At 33.8% G+C, this 24230-nt stretch overlaps 2 protein-coding genes across 3 annotated transcripts in view; one reads left to right on the forward strand and one right to left on the reverse strand.

Moving 5' to 3' along the window:
• LOC108732524 (5-hydroxytryptamine receptor 2A) overlaps positions 1–7333 on the reverse strand; it is an 80800-nt gene extending 73467 nt beyond the window's left edge. The window contains exons 1-2 of one of the 2 annotated variants that reach the window (XM_018463388.1): positions 6949–7333; positions 3979–4471 (exon numbers count right to left, since the gene is read on the reverse strand). In XM_018463388.1, coding sequence (XP_018318890.1) covers positions 3979–4276 — 298 coding nt within the window. In that variant the 5' untranslated portion in view covers positions 4277–4471; positions 6949–7333. Of the gene's footprint in view, positions 1–3978; positions 4472–6922 lie in introns of both variants that reach the window. The other variant, XM_018463387.1, reaches the window with a different exon arrangement.
• Positions 1–24230, forward strand: part of LOC108732523 (26S proteasome non-ATPase regulatory subunit 1) — a 306055-nt gene that overhangs the window by 136617 nt on the left and 145208 nt on the right. The window lies entirely within an intron of this gene.

Genomic DNA, 24230 nt, shown 5'->3' on the forward strand with positions numbered 1-24230 from the left:
TTGGTTTGCAAGGGAAGAAAAAGTACGGAAAGAGTGAATATGAAAATAGCAGACGAGAAGAAGTGGCTGATTTACGGTATTTAGGAAGCCAGATAACTCAAGATGTTAAGAGCAGTAGAGATATAAAACAGGGGACATCGCAGGCTCTAATCACTTCTATACTTACGATCGGTTAATTTCGGAATGAAATTGTTAAGGGTGTATTTCTGTTAATACTGTCCACGAATAGATAAAGATGTGAGATGTTCGAGTTTTAGGGGAATGTATAAATGCGAAGATTGGCTTAGGTTAGGAGAGAGTGGAGGTGCATGTTGAACCGGTCTTAGGACTGGACTGAACTTATAATGATGTTGGAAGGATTATTTCTAGAAGTCACATTTTATTCTACAAATTAATACTAGTTTGACACTTGGGGTATTTAATGATTTAAAATATTATTGTTGTTAGAAAAAAAGAAAAATATCTTCATAGTTTTTATTATTTTGTATTGACTTTATCGTGCTTCGCGACGATTTAATTAGACACAAAGCTAACCATATTTAAATCTTCAAGGAAGTGGATTTAGCCGAAATAAAAAGACAATACCTACCATGTAAATACTTTTTGGAACACTGTTTTTTTGTATATTGTTTGTTAACAATTTGTTTTTCAAAATCGTACAGACTTTCCATTAATCATTTAATTATGTGAGTATTATAAAAGAAGTAGTTACCTAAAGGAATGAAAATAATATTTCTATTTTGATTCATTAAGCTTCTATAACTATAAGTATTTTCTTCGAAAGGTATTTACTAACGGTAAGGCAATTTTTTTTACATCATTTGCTAACAATTGTCCTTTATTTAGTACCATTATCTTGTTATTGTTCTGATATCAAAATAACGAGATGGCTTTTTTGTTCGTAGAAAAATTGCTTTTAATTTTAATAGTTATTCTAATAATTATTTGCAATAATCATCCTATGTTATATTATTAGAACTTTTAACCATTTCTAAACGAAATATTTCAATTCTCATTGATGTAGTTTCCTCTGTGTTTTTTTATTAAAGATAAAATTTTGAATAGGGATAAATAAAAAAGTTAGTGGGTAAATGCATGATTCGATTTTTGAAAGTACGTAAATGTTTCTGGTACTCTATGAAGTACATTTTGATATATGGTTATGGTTATCAAATAATCTTAAATCTTTTTACGTGCATTGCATTTATTTATCTTTTTCGAAATGCAAAAAGTTCGAAGATGTTTGTTGAATTTACTGCAGCTTGCGAAACGACCGAATTCGATCCATTTTTGATAAACATGTACATAATAATCGTGTCTATTTGGTTTGTGCTGGAGTGTTGCCATATTCATACAGGTAAGGCAAAATGTGTGTTGAACATAGAAATTATGCATGAGCCAAAATGTATAATTTAATGAACATTTGCAATATGTGTTTTTGACCACATCTGCCTGAAAATGTTACTGGGCTCTGAAAATCTTTTTATTAAAGAGCAACTAAAATTTATATTTGGTGGATTCCCGCTAATAGAATATCCCTATGTTCAGTTCCCAACTTGCCACTATAGAATAAATTGCCTGCATAGATTTGCGAACTCTCAAGGAAATTTTTATGTTTCTTTAGCAATGGATTTTATTCTATCAAAATTCACATCACCTGAACTAATTAAGAACCAACGATAAGAGACTTCTTTTTGTGTACTGCGCTACATTGATACCTTTTTCCTTTTTTTTGTGTTTTTTAATACATGGGTTTGTTATACAGATGCATAGAGGGGTGTGGAAATTTTTACGTTTAAAACATAGCTTGCCTAATTGCTAAACGTTCGGCAATTAGAATGTTTTTCATAAAAATGACTCGATCAGTAGCAGAAAATTGTCTCAGTAAAAACTCCAAAATGAAATTAAGCTTAGGATTAGTAAACGTAATCCTTTTAATGTCCATGATCGCATTAAAATCAGTTCATTATTTGTTTATTACAACATAAAAATACCACTTAATTAATTATAAATAACCCAAATGATTGGTACTGGTTTAAACGCAAACGCTTATTTTTAGTGGTGACGCTAGTTTTGCATTAATATTTACGTCTTTATTTATTTATTTTCTGTTATTAAAACTCGAAGCTCGAATATTATCTTATCCTCCATACATCAAGTGTAAGGTCAAATTTAGCAACGTCACTACTACATATCCTGTAATAAAACTGGAGCTTTTAGCGCGATCTGACGTTGTATATTTTTCCTTGTTGAAACTGAGAAGGTAATAAAAATTTAGTAGCAAATTTTGGTAGTTTTCCCAGTAAACTGCATGCCAAGTAATAATTACTACATTGACGATAAAGGAAAAGAAAGTGCTACTCCCACACATTACTTTATTATGTGTATTATCGATTAACAAAACATATGCATGCCTAATCCACAATTATAAACAAAACTACAGTCGAACCTCTATAACTCGAAATCTTTTTTAACACGAAATTTTTTTTCTTTTCATGGTGTAGGGACACAAATATTGTTTTACATTATTTGCAAACTCTTTAACTCAAACTTCTCAATTTCTCTTTTCGGAATTCGAGGTTTTCGTTATAAATTACCTCTTTAATTCGAATATCTGTTAATTTTAATCGGGCGCAGCAATAAACAAATACTAGTCTAGGTTGTAAGTGGGAGTATTATCATTGTTGTCCTTAATATTATATTATGAAAATCAGCAAAAAAGGCGGTTAGGTTAGGTTAGGTTACGATAGGAAAAGACAAGACGAACGATGTGCTTTCAGTTTCAATTTGCATACCAGATACGGGTTACTAATCATGGAAACTGATTGATACCATTACTATATGTATTACATTCTCTGAAAACTAATGTTCCAACATTTCCTTGGCATAACATTAAGGCAGAATAATAACATTACGTCTCATGTTGTTTAACAGAACATTTTACTTAGCACTAGAACCCTGATCGGTTACCGTTTTGGCCGGCTGATCCGAGATGTTGTAGTTATTTAACAGAGATGTGTCGTCTTCCAGAAATCGTGGTCGCTTTTGTTTGAACTAGCCTAATTAATCCGATATACGATTAAAAAATAATGCGTAATCGACTAACAGGAGTTCTACTGTATTATTTTCAAAAATAAATATGTATTCAGGTTTTACTTTTTGCTTAAGAAATTAGAAGTTGTTAAATGCACTTAAAAATTTAACATATTAAATATTAAGAAGAGTTGGATTACCTATGTCGGTACAGAAGTGCCATAATTATTGCATAAATGTTATTTATTTATGGATGAGTGTTAGTGTATCTGTAGCCATACTTTTGTTTTTTATGGTCTTTAAGCTAATTTGACACGAATACGATATACCATTAAAAAACTTAGGGCGTCAGGTATAGATGAGATACAGGTGGGAATTCTAAAACATGCAGGACAAGAGATTAAGAGAGATGTGGGATGTTCTAGTTTTAAGGAAATGCGAGGAAATGTGGTGTTACGAATGCAAATGATGAGGATACCGTGGATAGAGAAGGTTAGAAATGAAGAGGTATTAGAAAGAATAAGAGAACAGAGGACTCTATGGAAGTCAATAAAAAATAGGCGAGATAGGTTGGTAGGACGCCTTCCCAGACATAAAGGTCTAGTCAGAGAGACTAGATATTAGAGGCAGAAACGAGAGTTAGGAGGGGTAGAGGTAGACCTAAATTAGATTACTGTTCGCAATTAGTTAAGGATGTGGGTTGTTCTAGTTTTAGGTAAATCCGAAAATTAACTAAGGATAGGAAAGAGTGGAGGTACGTGTCCAACCAGTCTTAGGACTGACGACCTTATGAAGATGATGATGATAACTAGTTTACGTTTGATTGTATAATTTTGCACACCATATTGATTGTTGGTGTACAAATTGTAAGGTTAGTAGAAAGATACAACTTATCTATGTTATTAAATTACATTTCCTATGAATTTTCTTCATTTAATTACTTACCGCGAACCAATGTCAAAATTCCAACAGGCATGACCAATATGGCGACCATTAGGTCAGTAATAGCTAGTGACATAAGGAAGTAGTTGGTCACATTTTGCAGACGTCTCTCCCAAGTGATAGCTAGACAAACAAGTATGTTACCAGCGGCGGTACCTAAAACCAACATTAACGCTAGCAGAGCCCACCAGTTGTTAAAACTGCTGCCGGTTCCTTCACTGTCTTCTTCATTAATAGTAGCATTCACTGAAATGTTGTAAGTTGCGATAGTCGTGACATAGAAGATCGCGTCTTCGGTCATGTTTTAATCACTGAACGTAATAATGGTCTCTGTTGACTCCTGCGAGGACTTCTATTGGTCTCCATCTGAATTTCAAATTCATACCTTTCGCGATTTTTATTTCACTGCTGTATAATTTTTAGACTTTTATTACTGGCGTGCTGCATGGTAATTTTTACAACGATGTCAACGGAATGTCCAAAATTTTTCTTCAACCTACCGGAAAAGGTGGTAAATGCAACATCTGTATTTATGCATGTTTAAAAGTAGTAAGATTTAGAAAACTATTTTTTCTATTAAATGAAATCGAATCGATATGTGTTTACACGCGAATTTTTAAAGTCAACAGTACGAATTTAATATTTCCTTATTAATGGTAAAACAAGTTTTTGAAAGGTAAAAATAACACCTTAAAATCTGCATGCCAATAAATGAGTTAGTAGTAGACTACTACTCAATAATAACAAAACCCGAGTATTTTTGTAAATCAATACTTTATCATTATTACTTTAAAATGAAAGGGTTTTAGGGTGATACTACTTTAATAAAATAAATAAATAGATGAAAATGCCATGCGGCATGTTTAATTTATATGTTCTTTAAAGTTTTGTTTCACTATTTATTTTTCCGTTTTCCGTGAATATTTTTGGTTAAACGTCCGTTCGTCACAGCGGAGACGTTTTTCTATTTGCATATTGCATAATGTATTTCTTATTTCAATTCCTCGACGGACGCGACGGCTGTTCAAGAGCGTCTGTTCGCTCGGTTATTCGAGATAGATGTCGGGCGTCGCGACGCTGGAGTGGCTCGATTAGAAATTGATGGCATACCAGAAGCAGCCAACGATCAAGACTACGATGCGATCCGACAAGGAAAAGACAACCAAGGGCGACATAGCCCGCTGTGGTTTCCTTCAATATTACAATACAACACGTTGCTGTATATATACCGATTGCTAAAAACTTTTATGCAAGATTCAATTCCAACGAGATAAATAACCAGAAAGTAGTTTGATACGTAATAATATTAAAGCGCATCGTCGTTTCTCTTAGAAAATTTAAGCGCTTTAGAGAAAGGTAGGCCCGCCTTTTAGGCTTACGAGAAAGTACCGCCACTGCAATGTGTGTTTTGTGTATAAAATAAATATGAACAAACGGCGTTAAATGTATGTAAATGTATCAAAATATATATTCATTTAACATAAAAATCGATGATATATATTTAAATATTAATTTAGAGTTAGGTTAAGTTTTCCTTTTCAGAATTCATGCCTAAAACTTTTACAATTCACTCATTATGTAATGGGAAAGGGGCTAGGAGTAACGTTCCTATTACGTGGGAGAAGGGGGGTTAAAAATGGATGAATTGTGAGTTACATAATTTATGGACCAACCTCGGTAATAATATGCGAGCACGTAAAAGTTTTTCCAAACATGTGTAGCAGTAGCAGTACTGATGTAATTATTTTAGTATATTTGAAACCGAAGGAAAAGTTTGCATTGCGATGATTTTAAAAATGTACGAAACGTTTATCAGATGGTGGAATGTAAGCAAAAAAGAATTCCCGTGAAAAATCCCATGATGGTTGTCGTATGTATTTTGTTTTATTAAAAATTAATGTAGTCCAAGTCTGTGGAAATTGACCATGACTTCATAGCTTATATCATTTTACGACAATATTAGCGATTCAAAAAAGTGACTATAATACATCGTAGATGAGCATTATTCTTTTATAATCTATTGAAACAAAGAATTTGCTTTTTATGGATCAGTTTTATCTGTATCTATAAACTGCATAATAATTTCTTAAATTATTTTTCTCGTATTTTCCTCGAATGGCTCGTTAACAGCGTATGATCGATTGCATGCATAATGCAGAGTAATGTCGAATAAAATATAAATTTAAATAAAAAATTAAAATCGATTTTACTTGTGGTATAAGGGTTAATTAATATTTTTGATCGGTTTACGTATGGTCGAATGAAACTACATATGGTGCGATTAAAATCTACAATAAATTTTTTATATTAGTTCAAATATCGACAGTACTTAATGTAAAAGTGGATTAGCGATTTTTCGGTGTAATCTGGTTGTGCAGTGTATGTATGATAAATAGGCTAATTAAAAATTAATAAACTATTGAATACAGGGTGTTTATGCGAAGAATTTCGTTTCATCTGTGATACTTATTATTCGTTGATATGAACGACTTATACATTTTGTTTCTTTTTCCGAAACCTAAATTTTGAAGATATTTTTTATGAAAAATACGAATTTGTTAAGCATAAATGCAGGAATAACTAAATTGCAAAAATATGATTTTGTGGCCCATTGATTTTAATTTAACGTATTGTTAATTAATTTATATATGATCCACTAACAACAAGTATTAGACGGTTGAAATTTATTAGATATATAATTAAAACATTTTTATACAATCTTTGTTGTCTGGTAAATTATTTATTTTGTTTTCTAATTTTGTTATCAATAACTTTTTATCAGCATATTACTCAGTGCACCAGGAAAATGTGTTTAACCAACCTTCATCAAGTTTTACTCAAATATTTACAATGTTGCTGAGATTGTGTAGTAGTTGTTTTTCGTTTTGTTTTTGTTGGCATTTATATTTTATAGAAAAAATAGTTTGTTACTTCATCCGATTTTTACCATTTGTTTTGTTACTGAACACGTACAATAATTTATTTTTACTAATTTTTTCTCGTATGTTATCCATCCAGTTAACGGAAACTCATGGTAAAAATTAAAGTTCTTTAGAAAGTGCTTTTGTTTTCCCCTATGAAGTATGCCAGAGTTTGGCATACACTCCCACAAAATAAAAAAGCCACTAGAACTTCCATAGTATCAAAAACACTGTATCTAATTTACATTAAACTACCACAAAAGTTTAATATTTACAAAGTATTCTTCATGTAATTAATTCATTTATATTAAAAATTCGTGCGTATCAAGTGATTAAGGTGCAGCGTGAATTCGAAACTTGAACGCTAAGTTTCGCTCGCGTGATAAACGATCAACCGACGACGTACCGTTAGTATCTGGAGCGCGTCGCGACGCCGTTGTCCGTCGCACTGATTAGACGAAGCGACGTCTTGGACATCACAAACGCGCGCGAGACGCCACGACGCATGCGCACATTGCGTTGCGTTATGCTCCATTCATATTTCTTGATTTCCTTCGACGCTTTTCATTGATATAGGTTAAAATGGTGCGACCGACGGCCGTCGTTGATCGACGCTGACGCTTCTGCTGGGTTATGCGGTCGTCACTTCTTTCGACTGTGTTGTTGACATCAACGACAGCGGTTGCTGTGTTAGATTCAAACGGTTCACCGCATACCTTTATCGGTGACTTACCTGTATGGTTTAGCAATCAATATAATATGACTAAACTTGTTGTGACAGGATATTAAATGTAAATGTTACCGGGTAAACCCGATTGTAGACTACAGTAATTTTGCATAGACCAAACTAGTTTATCCGAAGAGTGATAATCCAAATTGATTTGTCCTAAATCTGTTACCGGGCAAACCCGATTTCACGATAAACTAGCTTTGCCTAGGCCAACCAAACCGGTTTATCCGATAGGATGGACCAGTTCAAATTTGCTTGTCTTAAACCTGTTACTGATCAATATCCGTTTCACGTTAAACTAGTTTTGCCTAATAAAATAATTCGAAGTGGTCTGTATTCTCTCGAAACTGCCAGACGCGGATCGCGATTTCGATCTTTTTGGATCTCATCAGCGCGTCGCAGGCGCTCACCACGCCATTTGTGGTATTTTCTAAAACGCGCTGTTAAGAACAGGTCAGCAGGTAAAGCTTGGTCTGTGTTCTGTCGGAGCTGCCTGCGACGCGCTGATGAGATCCAAAAAGATCGAAATCGCGATCCGCGTCTGGCAGTTTCGACAGAATACAGACCACTTCGAATTATTTTATTCGATTATGGTAACGTGCCTATCACGTTGAGGTTAGCTACGCCGGGATTCGTTTCAGCAAGTAGATATCCATATATTTAAATGGACCTTGTTGGAGCATACGTAATCCTAAAATGTAGCATCGTACTACAGATGGCGTTTACCACGCCATTTGTGGTATTTTCTAGTTTTGCCTATTTTAAAATCCGAAATATCCGAAAAGCGATCGAATGGACCAGTTCAGAATCGTCCATACTTATTTGAACTGATCCGGTGCTGAACTTTCAGGGTGCGAGTCTTATTCGCACCTTTTTTTTGGCATTTTTGTTAAAGTAAAATTAACGTGCTTCAGTCTGATGTGTGTCAAATTTACAAATGATTTGACTTTTCTGTAGGAAAACCTTGAAGTACTGAAGATTTGGAACAAATTGATTTAGTAATATTTCCACCACAAAATAATAAAATTTGCGTCAGGCGTTGCAATTGAACATAAATAACTCATATAGTACCGTTAGGATTTTCATTAAAATTTGTTATCTGGGTAGTGTTATCGCTTCTATTATTTATTTCGCTTTTGTTTTTTATTAGAACAGGCAGTCTGTTCAGTCAATGTAACGCACTCTGAATTGTATTTTCTGAAGGACAACGTTTTTATTTCGAGTAGCCAACGTAAACATTTGCAATTTCGCCGTTTATTTGGTGGAGTTGGTGATCGATTGTTTGTTCTAAAGAATGATTATTGCTCGCTTCGACTTACTTTGGGGGGGTATTATCTGGGAAATGTTCAACAGGCTGATTTTCGACTACGCTGTTTCATTATGTGTGCGGGTGGGGTTTCCGCTAGAATGTAAACACTTTAAACTGATGATGTATGTCAGTCGTGGCTGAAGTTTATAAAATAGATTAAATTTTACACAGTTTCATGAAGTGCTGACCAAGTCTTGAGTACTTCATCATGCTTGAAAATGTACTTCCAGTCCTTTCGGGGCTTGGAAGGAATTGTAGTTAAAGTCCGTCCGTACTTGTATTTGAAAAGGCATCACGCAAAATGCTTAGGGCTTTGAAACTAATTATTTTTCGAAGTAATTGTTACTTCAAAGTCCTTGGGACTTCAAGGTATAACTGGGTAAAGCCCTCATCAGTAAAGTTTCAAGTCCTAAACCTAAAGTATTTGGTCTTGAAGCTCCAATTATATTGTAAAATCCAAAGAATTCGAATTACCGATTACTTCGAAAGCAATTGAATTCAAGTCCCTTAGCACTTTTAAAATGTTTCAAACACTTTGATGGAGCTTCAAGTCCATTGAATTATAAATTACACAGCACTTTTGTTTGCTATGCAACTATTAATTTATTGATGAAAGGACTTGAATTATATTGCTTCTAAACCCTGAAGGAATTGAAGGCACATTGTCAACCACAAAGCGATAAAGCTCTGCCCAGCTCTGCTTGAATCAGGGATGAAAGCGGAATCAGGACAAAGGATTATTCACATAGTACGATGTCAGACAGCATGCGTACAAAAAAAGGCGCGTATTTTTAAAAAGATACATAGAAAGTTTAACCTAACGCAACCTTAATTTTACTTTTTACATTCCCATAAACAAAAGAAAGGACTTGAGCACGATCCTAACTTATATAACTGCTTTCTTTGCTGTTTTCCATATTGAGTGCCCCAGTTGATGGTGGTATTTGGAGATAATTCAATTTTTGTCCCATTCTGTTAGCGTACTGGCAGGTAAATTTAAGTTTAGAGATTTTTGGTAACGTTTTTGTCCCCGTTCCGCTTCTGTTTAGACCCCCTCTGCCTTTCGGACCAAAGGACCTAACAGAATGAAAGTTTTTGTTTATCATAAGATCTTGGTTATGATCTGTGTCCATGGGTTGTAATGTTTCACATTACCATGCTTAAAATTCATAATAGCTAGCATGATCCAGTTGTAGGCGTAATTGAACGGTTTATTGTTGGTATATGGCATACATACTTTCAGGACCAACCGATGGTTGGGAAAACGGATCAAAATTTGAATAATGTATTCAGTATCGACCATTGCGTCGAGCAGTGGTCGTTGTAACGGTTATTATGGAACGGTGCAATGCGCGACACCTCGAGTACATTGTAACGGTATTGTGCACACAAAGAAATTTAACGACTGCACGTAAAACTTTACCAATATTAGGTAGGTAGTTCGATTGCGGCCAGAGGGACTTGTGCTTACTATAAAGGCGACGCTGGTGCCTTGATGGAGGATCATAAGAATCGATTATTTGGACTGGCTGCAGTCAATCAAAATTTATATTCGGAAGCGTTTTCCACGGAGAAAGCTCATGCTCTTATACTTCATTTACTTTCTCTAGCGATATGCCCCTTCCAATATCTTGGATGCGCGCTGGCAAAATCGTAGGTAGGGAGAAAAAAGCTTATTATACTCTTGACTGTTGTTCATTAAACATACTTTTTCATACAGTACCTGCCAAAAGTTTTGTTCAATCATGAATAGTAGTGCTAGTCGAAAACAAGCGTTAAACCTTTAATATGTCTTCAAATATAAATAAACATCTCGTTATTATTTTCAGTAGTAAATGGTACTAATAACAGCACATTTGAGTAATGCAATTGTAGTGTATAAAATGGTCAATTTTTCCGTGCAGTACTGTACGGATTATACGCTCCTCACCGGTTAAGAGTTTGGCCGAGAGTTGTCTCCTTCCTTTTCTGGTCTAGTGTTGTTCTTTTCTACTTTGCGCCAGTCAAACTGAAGGTCACATCGCTACAGAAAGGAAACGAAGTATACTTACCTAGACATACAGAAATTTCTTGTAGATGGCTGGTGCTGGTTACAAATAAGGTGCCGGTGAAATGTGTCTATACAAAGAATAATGCGTTTGTTTTCTGTTGGTTTACAATAATAAATATTTTGCATTGATTGAAATTTCGATGGTTAAGTTATTTTCATAAATATTTTACAATTGTTCACTTATTCTTATATATATATATACCGCATTCCGACTAGAATTTTGAGGGGGGTGCAGGTAGGATCCCTAAGTGGGTAGCCCACTACCCCTTATGGTGCTTATGAGGTTGCCCTTTGGGCAAGGAGGAGGGATATAACGCCTTGCCGCAGAGCGCCACCACTTTTTTGGTTGGATTTTCATAAGCAATCTACGGGAAAATTCCTATATCGGCGTGCCCCTTATTAGTAACATGAGGCCCCTTATAAATTCTAGTCGGGATCAATACAGTGAAAAGGTAAAAGTTTCCTTGTCTGACTATCTTTGGAATTACATGTCAGACAGTCAGACTTATTTTGGTGTTTGTTCGGGAACGGCTTTAGGTTATCACCTGTAATTTACAAGGGGCGCAAAGTCAGAACAAAATGCAGCTAGTTTTCTATTTAATTAAAAAGAGAACTCAGGCATAGAGATGGAAGTGAAATACATAAATAGTAGAGCATTTCGATGTTTCAAATCAGCTTATTAAAAATCAACTATGGAACATGTTGCAAGTGTTGAGCTACTGATGCAGCTAAATTTCTGTTTAATCTCAAGCAAATCCTTTAAAATTTGCTTATCATTAATTAATTGTAAATTGATGTTCAATTTTAAGTTTGTTATATTTAATTAAATATTATCAGTTGTTCTACTGGTATTAACTTTTCTGAAAAAAAAATATATTTTTTGTAGATAACATAATAAAATTTGATATGCACAACAGACGGAAATAGAACACGCGGTCGTGTTTGGTTTTTACGGCTATCAATTGCGAATTTATGGTCGCCATTTTCTCATATTTATCGCTTTATTGGATATAACTTTGAGTAAGGGTTGTAAACTTGATTACATGGACAACGGTTGATTAATGAAAACGATATAAATTGGCGACAACCCTTGAAATTAAGAAAATTATTTAGCAAATGTCATTTTTATATATCTCAGAAGATACTAAATGGGGTAAATGTTTAGATGTCTAGACCTCACCCTCGACCAGTTGATGAATAGTCTTGTATGCTGCATTGTCTATTATCTATTATCTTACAGTAGAACGAGGTAGAATACGTTCTGTACTATTAATCGAAGTGGTTTTGTAGGATTCCTGGTTATCTGGTACCCGACAAAATCACTATCCGGTTCATCACTAACCTGATCTGTTTCTGCACCATGTCCCTCAATTATATCTCTCAAAAATGTGACGATGTTTATTAGTTATTTTATAATTAGCTAGATCTAATTGTGATGTGAATTTTTGTTCACAAGTAGAGTTAAATGATTAAAAAATTAATAATTCGAAGTGGTCTGTATTCTGTCGAAACTGCCAGACGCGAATCGCGATTTCGATCTTTTTGGATCTCATCAGCGCGTCGCAGGCGGCTTCGACAGAACCCAGACCAACTTTTACCTGCTGCCTTAACAGCGCGTTTTAGAAAATATGACAAATGGCGCTGTAAACGCCGTCTGTAGTACAATGCTACATTTTAGGATTACGTATGGTCCAACAAGGTCCACTTGTGTGGATATCTACTTGCTGAAAACGAATCCCGGCGTAGCCAACCTCAACGTGATAGGCACGTTAGCTTAATCGAATAAAATAATTCGAAGAGGTCTGTATTCTGTCGAAACTGCCAGACGCGGATCGCGATTTCGATCTTTTTGGATCTCATCAGCGCGTCGCAGTTTCGACAGAATACAGACCACTTCGAATTATTTTATTCGATTATGGTAACGTGCTTATCACGTTGAGGTTGGCTACGCCGGGATTCGTTTTCAGCAAGTAGATATCCACACAAGTGGACCTTGTTGGACCATACGTAATCCTAAAATGTAGCATTGTACTACAGATGGCGTTTACAGCGCCATTTGTCGTATTTTCCAAAAAATTAATAGCTGGTATATGGAAATGCAACGGACTAAAAATAACAAAAACAAACGCGTGACCTTTTCTGTTGCCACCCAGCTCGGTTTATTGTTAAGCTTCAACTGAACATTTTTAATAACGTGATGTTTGACTTAATTGCAGTTGTCTGTAAGGGCGAAAGTTCGTTAGGCGTATTGTGAATAGATACGAGAATCAAACTACATACATAGGTATATAAAAATGCGCTGATTGTTTAGGACGCGTTTCAAAAAAAAAAAATAGTACGTGTAATTTACATTTAATTAGTGATTACGACGGCGTTTCTAAATGTACATATACACCTACATTTATGTGCACAGACGGTCATAGAATAAATGGATGATGTCAAAGTTAAATAACTGATTGGTTTCTAATCATATCCCACATAAACTGATATCAAATACATCGGAAAACAATGCTCCAGTTATCTGTTTCCTCTTCTTTTTTCGTCGCTGTATGATTTTATTGGTAATGACGTACGAGCACCAATAACTGATTTTCACTCATATCTTCCCCCTATAATAATAACACACAAAAGCGAAATCAATCCGTTTTGTCGAATCGCAGACATTCGCAACTCGCATTTCCTTTTGATCTTTTTGAGTTCACCGATCGTCTATGAAAATATTTATTCGCATAGTTGGCTATTCGAACCAAAATCTGTTCGTTGTGAATGACCACAAATGACCGTCTAACACTTGACAACAAAAGCGAGGAAATGGCAGCGTTCCTCAGGTGTACTCACTCCGTGCTTCAGGTAACGCTGACTGCTCTTTAATCTTCATGAATTTTTTAGCGTCCCATTCAGTTAATTATCGATTACATATAAAAGAGAGCATTGCTTTTATCGATTTGATGTGGGATATGATTACAAATCAATGAGTTATTTGACTTCGAAATTACCCATTTTTACGTATTTGTAAGCACTAGTTTTTATAACTTTTAGAGAGTGATTTATAAATACATGTTAAATAATTCCTATTTTAATATGAAATATTATTCTGAAAATTCATTTTTGAATTTTATACCCACTACACGCTACTTCAAATTAATGAGGGAAAAATTGTTGCTGTTGTCACATCACCGCCGGGAATCGAACCCGGGACCTTTGGCTTTACACACCAATGTTCTGACCACTAAACTACGAGAGGTGGTACGTAAAGCCTAAAGTTAATTTGAAGTAGCGTGTGGTGGGTAAAAAATTCAAAAATAAATTTTCAGAATAATATTTCTTATTAAACTACCTCACTTCGAAAAGATGTCTAAAATGTATGTTTAATTCCTATTTTGTGTTCCTACGATCAACTTATAAGAACAAAAATTTTTCAAAAGAAAATAGGCATAAATTAGAATCTCGTCTACTTGTAAGTATAAAAAAAATTTAATCAGATTTCCTTTGTTGAATTTAAAGCTTCAAAAAGACACCTTTTCATCGTTTTTGAAGGTAAATGTTTTATAAGCTCCAGCATTCGTACATGAGAACGTAGCACTTAAAAACGTAAATCCTAAATTTTTATCATGAGTGCTAAAAAATCGTTCCACGAGAAGAAATTTCAATCTGTTTTCTTTATTGTTTGGTAGTATTATTAGGAGATTCCCATATCAAATTTTAATATGGTGGATAATATTTGTCCGTGTTGACGATATTAAAAATTTATTTTGTATCGTGTTATTGTGAGCAACGTCTAATGTTGTATACTCTAGTTCTTGGCTATTCAATTACGAATGATATACTGAGGAAAAATGTCTAATCAAAAATTCGTCTAATATATCAGGCACATACGTTTTGAACCTTAGTCTGTCAGTAATCCATTGACAGGCATAACAACACATGTGGAATAGTACCTACTTAGGTTTCCCAACACACCAGCATCACATACGTATTCCAGAAAACACAATATTAATATCTTCTGGGGTTGTTAGGGGTGTAATTTTCCTGAATCCACTCTAAATCCATCACATACGGCCAGCTTTAGAAGTATACAGAATGTTCTAGCGATTGTTAAAGAACAAAAAACAGTGTTTAGCACGCGAACTGAGTGAGTGAGTTATGCTATCAAATGATCACTAGTGAGATAGAAAAATTATTTGATGTTTGAAAAGCCTATTCAATCATAAAATAACTATCATATTAAAAAAAAAAACTGTTATCACAATATGTGGTAAATGTTCCGTATCACGACTTCTTCCAAAATTATTCTTTCGTGGAAATGTCTAAAAAAGAAAATTAGGAAAACTAGTGGAAAAGTTGGGGGAAGATATTTTAAACAATTTCTATATGCTAATAAATACTTTAAAGGAAGGTACGTAACTTCTGCGAGTTTGGAAATCACTGATCGGAGCTGATTGTAAAAGTACGATAACAATAACTGTATTTGTAGTTTCACCTATGGGTTGGGATGTATAAGGTCCCTTAGGGTAGGACCTAACCTACCCAATGTACTGTAACACAAACTAGTGTTACTTAGGTTGGATAGGAAAGGTGGGGTATGTAAAAATTCCCCCCCTAGCCCTGGAGGGAATTCTACCTACCACCTCTTTTATGTTTATATAGGTAAAGTTCCAAATATATAGGTATAGTAGGTAGCCGCATAGACTATTACGATGAGTTTCGCTTCAAAGTCACAGGGTTACCTAGCAAATACAAAAAAATCTTTAAAATAAATTTTCCTTTTCGTTTTTTTTAATGTTTAAGTTTTTCATTTTATTGAGTATTTTAAGTAATTCATAAGAAAGAAAAATTAAATATGAACTGTAATCTACAAGCAGTTGCTCGACTTTTGTATCGCTTCAAAGCGTTCCTTTTTAACTTTCCCACATTGTAGTAGACAATAGCGGAGTAAAACTTAATGAGCGGTAGGTATTACAATGCAGGAATAATATCAGTATTTATGAATAAGCACCGTCAGATGCGGAATTTCTCAGCGTTTGCATTCCAACGTAGCATCTCATTGGCAACGCTTTTTTTTGTACGAAATATATCATATTTAATTAACTAGATACATATATGTATAATACCTATTTTTTTCTTGATTGCTTCTACGTTCGGTACTTACTCAACTCACCACTAAGTCATATTAAAGGGCTGATAATGCCGACTTTTCGGTAAAGTCAACAAATATGAACGTACTGTACTATCCAATTCAGCCACATTGTACATTACAAACTTTGGACTTTGTATGAATAATAATATATCATCGTCCCTTTGTGCGAGCATGATAGTTCCTCGGTTTCACAGTTTCGAAGGACGAAGCAACTACAACAATTAATGGGATTGCGTTAATTGCGTACTTAATGCTTTCGTACAAGCTTTAGCTCTGAATCGGATTAACTTTACGCGGTAGTATATGGAAGCGTAGCAGGAAATTCTATTGAAGTAACGTTGACGTTATTTTCGAGTATGCTTGTCTAAATTGTTCCAGATAACAGCTCTTGTTTCGGATGGTAACAATAATTCAAAGGACCGAATCGTACAAATAATGATGCGTTAGAAATTACACTTCTATTTACATATTTGCTGAATTCGTGTAATTGCCTACTGCGTGTCATCATAAGGTCATTAGACTTGTTGGACACGCACCTCCACCTTTTCATATCCTAAGCTAATCTTCGCATTTCCCTAAAACTAGAACATTCCTCATCCTTAATTATTTGTGGGCAGTAATCTAATCTAGGTCTACCTCTACTCCTCTTAGTTCTTATTTCTGCTTTTAATATGTCTCTAGCTATCCATTCATGCCTGGGAAAGTGTCCTACCAACCCATCTAGCTTATTTCTTATAGACTTCTTCTGTTTCATTCTTTCCAATACCTTCTCATTTCCGGCTTCTCTATACACGGTATCCTCATCATTCGCCTGTAACATCACATTTCGAACGCTTCTAACATTTTCTTTTCTGCCGCGCCCACCGTCCATATTTCGCACCCGTACAGCGCCTCGCTCCAGGCATGCACCTTTAAGAATCTTTTCAAATTAAGCGTTTGCGAGCATATAAGTGTTGCGCTATCCTCTGCTTTAAATCTTTACTACTCCTTCCTTCCTGCGTTATCTGACTTCCTAATGTAACAGTGTTTAACTGATAATGTTTTAACTGATAAATTTTTCGTTTTGCTGTCAGTTGCGATTTGTTATTCCATGTCAGCTGCGTTTTCTTATACCATGTTTTATGTCAAGTTCCACGGGAACGGGATAAAAAAATGTATCCTATGTCCGTCTCCTGGTTCTAAGACACCTCCCCACCAATTTTCAGCCAAATCGGTTCAGCCGTTCTTGAGTTATAAATAGTGTAACTAACACGACTTTCTTTTATGTATATATACTGTTTTGTCAGTACCGTTTCCGTTTTGTTTCTCATTCATGTTTGCTACTAATCTTTTGCCCATGTATGTCTATTGTTAATGTTGTCCTGACTGTAATGTTTTCGATATAATTAAAAAGTAATGGTGACGGTGTGGGTCCTTGTCTGACTCCCTTCTTAATATTTATTTCTCTACGTTGCTGCTCAATAAGTTCTATAACTGTTTGTTGGTCTTTATACAAACTATATATCACTCTTCTATCTCTGTACATTATCCCTACATTTTTAAGTTTATTTTACATTTTTTTTCCGTTTAACACTGTCAAAATCTACGAATCCTTTGTGTATACTTGGAAGAGTATTCGGTGTAATATGTACATGCACAGAAGAGAAATATTTTTACACGGCAAAGTAAATTTATAAGCACGTAGTCAAAATAGGCAGACATATAGTTGGGTCGCACACGTTAGGCCTTGTTCTAAATGAGGAGCATTCCGTTTATAGTGGCAGGTGGCGGGTACCTCCCCATTGAAGGGCTAATCATTTACGATATAGAGACGAACGTACGTGATCTACATGAGTAAGTTCTCGTCATTTGAACCCAAGTTCGTTTGCTAAAATTGGATAGAGATCGAAAATTATATATCTTATTATACATTACGTAATAGATAATCATGTTAAAATGAAGGTATTAGGTGGATGATGGGAGTGAAAGTTGTACTGGCATATAATACAAACCGTTTTAGCGTTATCTACCAAATCAATCGCTGAATTGTTCGATCTTGATATGTATGTAAATTTAGTAGGGGTTTGAGAATATTACCCATGTATATTACGCATGGTCTAGAAATGTGTAATGTTAATTAGGACGACGTTCGAACTGGTTATTTTCTCTCGTAAAATGGAAATGTTTGTATAGTTTTTTCGTTCGCAATTGAATGTTAGAAACCATGTTTCATTTTCATACGTATACATTTTACAAAATTCCATAGTATCGATAGACAGCAAGTATTTCGTTATTTAAGGTAGGTAGATTTCTGATTTTCAATTTCATGCGGTAGTGAAATCATAAATGATATTTTTTGTGCAAATTCTTGATGATAATAAAGTGTTTATTTGATAACAAGCTGTACAAAATAATTGTGATGTCTATGAAAACTATGTATGCAGTGTGAATAATAATTTCAATAAATATATAATAGTTTTAAATAAAGTAACAAGTGCTTACGTTTTTTTGCTGTAGATAATTGAAATGAAATATAAATTACGTGAATTTTAGTGAAGAAATCGAGCTACTCCGTCCTTAAGTTACCATGAAATTCCATTACCTCTGTGCAGTTTTATTTTCTTTGAGCTTCCATTGACGTTGCGACATTGGCATTAATGGGTCTCATTATTCATTTATTTAACGTCTACGTACAAAACGCAATGTGACAGAATAGGAACAAGTGCAAATGGTTAAATGGGGATCGATAATACGCCCTTGCTTTATAAAAGGAAAGAGGAATTGGGTTATAAAAGAGAATAGAAAAATTAATGCAATGAGTGCGCGGTTCATTGAAGCATCGGGGAAAACTGCGAACATGCACTTTAAATTAAGATCTGGACCACTTTTCGTTATCGGATTAAATCTAAACGACACAGTTTAACTGTTTTAATTTTCATAACCTTTTTTTAAATGGCTTTTAGTTGTTGTACTCCAGTTTACGGTTCCTTTTTTTTATGTAAACTTACAGTATATTCCCTAGACTAATGGCTTCTCAATTTTACATAAGTTATTACTGTTGCATACCCGCATAAAATATACCTACAAACTACTTGCTTAACTGATATATTTGGTGTCATTCCATTCAAATTTTATTGAAAAGGAACTGTCCATTTTTTCCGTTATTTTTATGACCATTAAGGACGAAATAATAAAATGACTTTGTTAGGGTTTGGCTCAAACGATTGAATAGTGAAGGGCGCTTAAAATGAGAGACATTGCCAGTGCGTGTTTCTTCTCGAAAGCATACCTGGACTCATCAATAAAGCTCTCTGCCTTTTTATTAGAGACTTTTAGCCGTTTGTGACAAAACAATAACATGTCTAGTACGGTACGAACTAATATGAGATAAATAATTTTTTGATTGATTTGACTCAAGCAGTGAAAGCCTAGTCTTTCTGAAAACTGTTCTATAAGCTACCTGAATTCTCAAAATCTTTTAAACAAATCGTAACACCCTCGATTTGTTATACTTATATTAATATTATTTTTTATGTGAAAAGTTAACCACCTTTTGTGTAGTATATAAAATACTTCAGTTAAACAGCCAATATTACATATAGTAGTAATAACTAAAAATTACATAGATAGGTGCGTACATATAGAATAGATAATTATAGCAGTCGTGTTTGAAATTCGATATTTCATTGTTTCCTCTCCTCATTTATACATTACTTACATCAACTTTATGAATTAGAACACGGGATAAGGATTCTAACAAGATGAATTAAGTGAAACTTTATTATTTTTACAGTGATATTGTCGCACATTTAATCTCTACAAACTTTTAAAGTCAAATGAAATTCTGGAAATAAAGTCATAATTGTGTTTTATATTATTTGGGGGTTTTGAATTGTTGTTGGAGTCACAAAGGTAAAAGCGAAACCCTAAATTAAAGTTGTAAACACACAATGTTCGTTTATCTTGAATTAAAATGAAAAGTATGGTTTCTTAAATTAATTTTGGTTATCATTTGCCTGTGGAATTTTCCAAGAAAAGACGTTATTACTGTATTATATATCATCTCACTTTTGAAAAAGTTTCACGGAGAAAATGAAAAAGGGAAGGGAAAATAATAAAAATTACAATTTGGACCCGAATTTGTAAAAATAAAATCCCAGCAGAAATAAATTCACTAGGTATTTCAGTTGATATTACAAATTAAATTGTAATAATTAGGAAATAATTTTTAAAGAAACATTTAAAAATGGAGATTATTACAAGTTACCTAATACATTCTACTATTTCAACGCCAAATATAGTCATTTACAATCGAAAATTGTAATTTTTGCGTTGTCATAAAAATTTAGTTTTCTCCGTTTTATCATTTGTGAAATTTAATCTTTCAAACAACGGATTATCCCCTGAAGGGAAAGTTATATATTACTTCTAATGTGATCGTGCATAAATTGTGCTCAGAAAATTGTTTATCAGTTTGCGCTCAGATTTAGTCGATTTATAATAGCTATTAGACCAGACCAAAGTTAAACATTTCCCTTTATTTATCTTTCCGGGAGATTATGGAACAACTGTCAAGTACTGCCACGGTGCTCACCTACATAATACCTACAGAAGTTTTGTAAGTTGAGTGAAATTTTAATTCCACGTTTAATGAAAACAAAACGAAAATTATAAATCGTATCGTCAGAAATTAGAGATATTTACGGGTATTTACGAATTTAGGTAGGGATTTTGAAGGGCACAGTTCAAAATTCTGGTATAATAGATGACATCAGAAGATATATAAACTTAAGTTAAATTCCCGATCGTTACTTTTAAATTATATAGTTTTTTCCAGGGTGGCGGTCAAATAAATAATTAGACAGCTTTATGTTTTTTGTAACGTTTTGGTTCAAACTGAAAAAATTTTATGTTTTTTTTTATAACTAATTATCTGACCGCTACCCTGGTAAAAACTATATAGGTGTTTTTAAACGGAAAGCAGAAAGAAAATTAAGTGCCAAACTATTTTTGATGGACAGGGTTGCCAGGTATGCTGATTCTTCTGTTGATTTACTACAACCTACTAATCACTAATAATATTAATTTGTGGCATAGTAACTTTAAGTATTGCGTGTTTCTCTAATTGGCATATTTCAAGTCGTGTAGCAACGATGAAAAGTTATGTACCAGGAGTAAGTGTTATGATATACAGTAAACGTTCCTTATTCACGGTTTTATTATTCGCGGGTGAAAAAATTGCAACCCAGTTCCTGTATTCGCGGCTAAAATGCCATTATTTGCGGATGCAATCGGTAAACAGAAAAGGATTCGGTGTCATTTATTAAGAGATTTTTTTCGAAAACATGGATTTCTATTCTTAACATTTTGATTTAACGCTGCGAGATAAATATGTGATTTTTTTTGTATAGTAACAAAGGTTCACATTAACTCGGTACGTTTTTGGTTTTCAATGATATGGTCATTAAAACCTTTTACAAGTGCTTAAAGTTGATGGTTTATGTAGGACACGTGAAATTAAAATGACCTTCGACAGGCTTTAGAAAAAAGCTTTATCTATCTTACTACAAAATTTCAAACCTCTGTTCCAAACATTAAACTCATGATATCTAGAAGCGATAAGCATGTTTTTACTCTACGGCGGGTGTACTACTGAATCTTCTTAATGTATCGGCATCATTTGAGTATGTTCTGTTGGTACTTGCCGAGGCAGTTTTTATAAAAGATGTAACCGAGTTAACAGAAAAGGATTCGATGTTATTTTTAAAAGTATCGGCATCTCTTAAGTACTGTTGGCTCGTGCCGAGGCGCCATTTATAAAAGTTGTAACCGAGTGGACTAATTCAAAACAAGAAAAAAGTCACTAAATTTTTTAAACCTTTGTCTAAAGGGAATTATAGCGATTAATTTTAATTGCGAATTTCTCAATAAATTGATTTTATTTTGATACATATTGGTTTTATTTTGGAACCTTGGAAAGTATCCCCTATGATTCCATACTTATTACCATTCCATATCCACGGTTTCTGTATTCGCGGCATATTTATGGAACTTATACCCCGCGAAGAAAGAGCTTTTGCTGTAGTTAGGCTAAGGTCAATTAGTTTCTGAATAATGGCGTGATTCGTTTTAATCGTGTAACTTTTGTTAATACTAAAATGTAATACCTAAAACTGAAAATGTTTCAACAAAATCAAACATATTGTCAAAGAAAGTTTCCTGTACTGAGGGCAGGACTGGATTTGCTGTCTATCACGTCAAACATCAAAACTACATTCAGTTAGTTGTTGGTTGGTTAATTATTGAATAAACTTGCGAAACTGACAATTCAGTTGTTAATTATTACTTTGTTGATTATTCATTATGAAATAGGAACTTCGCGAACAACGAATTGTCTACGTATAGGTTTAGGAAGCAGACAGGAAATCCTTGTATTTTGTAATGGTAGATTTGATATTAGAGATATAATTATATTATATATTGGATGCCGTATTTTAATCTCTTACCTCAAATATTTCGCCTGTGGCGGGGCTCTGTGGTACCGGACTTTGTTTTTTTTTTTTTTAATAAACACTTGTAAGTCTTATTGCAAGATTTAATTATACGGAAAAATACGTCCAATTATGATCTAAAATTTTTTTTATTATCCGAGTATCACCTAAAAATGCTTTCTTTCGAATAATTCGTCAAGGAATTACCAAAAAGAAAAAATGCTTTGACAAAAAATGTTGGGTTATAAATAGACTATATGATTCTATGGCTATTTTATTTTTTAAATTGAAGTCCCTATTTTCTTTGATTCTACAAAAAGAAGACCCAAATGTAGTATTAAAAAAATCTGACATCCAGTTGTATCTCAACTTAATAGACTTAGATAAGAGAAATTATTACCTACAGTTACTTGTACTCTCGACATTAAGTCACCCGATTTCTCTTAAATATCGTCTAATTTTTTAATTTTAACTTGAGAAATTTGAAAAAATAAACAGTTGTGTGAGACGTTCATGAGATACGGATGTCATAATTTTTAATACTTTTTGGTCGCATTTTTTCTGTATAATTACATTCCGTAATAAAATATAAGGGTTCCTATTTAAAAAATCCAATCAGGAGTTCATCAGGGTTCCGAACCCGGTGCCGGAAAACAGAATCAAACGACCCCTTGAGAATACAACTTTTGTAGGGGTAATTTTTTGACTGGAAATTTCTCTGACGAAATATTTGCGGTGATAGATGGGACATCCCGTATAGGTAAATATATATAATTATTTAATTTTAAACATTGGAAACGTATACATAAATGAAAATATTGTTATCCCAAAAAATCATTATAGAATAACCTCTAAAAATCTAAATGCTAATTGTAAATTTTGGAAAAATATGGTGTGTTCTTAGAATCAATGGGTTAATACAATAGTTGATTTTTTTCGTGATATAGTCCATTAGGAATACTTTTCTATAGATGTCCATGTACAAAAGCTTTTACTTCATTTTAAAAAACTGTACGCGTTGTGGCTAAAGCTACATTATGTTCTCCATTCATACGTAGTTCTGTTCTGAAAAGCTGATTCATTTTGCTTTTAGCATTCGCTGTTCGTTATTGTGTTACCGTTGAATAAAGCCGCCGTATCAATTAATAACTGAAAAATTCGTAAAGCTGCTTAGAAATTCCCGTCAGGGACGGCGACATGAGTTTAATTTTTGATAAAGGGAAAGCTTAGAGGAAATAATAAAAACTGAAATAGTGGTAGGCAGGTACTTGCTTTTGTAGACGGTTGTCTTATATATAAGTATAGAAAGGCTGTAAGGGTATAAGCAGGGGTGACATGCCCCGGTACGGACTGTAGCGATTTCTCATAAGTAATATAATGATCAAGATTTGTCAAGTTTAAGCCCTTAAAAATTAAGTGTATGGTTGTATTAAAAAGTTTTGAAAAATGGAACCATTTCTTTGAAGTTTGTAATTTTTTCTCAAATGAAATAATTCAAAATGTCAATCAAATCGGCCACATCATTCCAAAGATATGTATTTTTTTTAATTTTCTAATGTACTTAAATTCCCACTTCTCTAGGGTAAATTTTTATAGGTTGAAACTTTTAATCTTATATCGACAGCAATTATTAGACAT

Source organism: Agrilus planipennis, unplaced genomic scaffold (genome assembly GCF_000699045.2).
Source record: "Agrilus planipennis isolate EAB-ADULT unplaced genomic scaffold, Apla_2.0 scaffold48, whole genome shotgun sequence".
NCBI lineage: Eukaryota > Metazoa > Arthropoda > Insecta > Coleoptera > Buprestidae > Agrilus > Agrilus planipennis.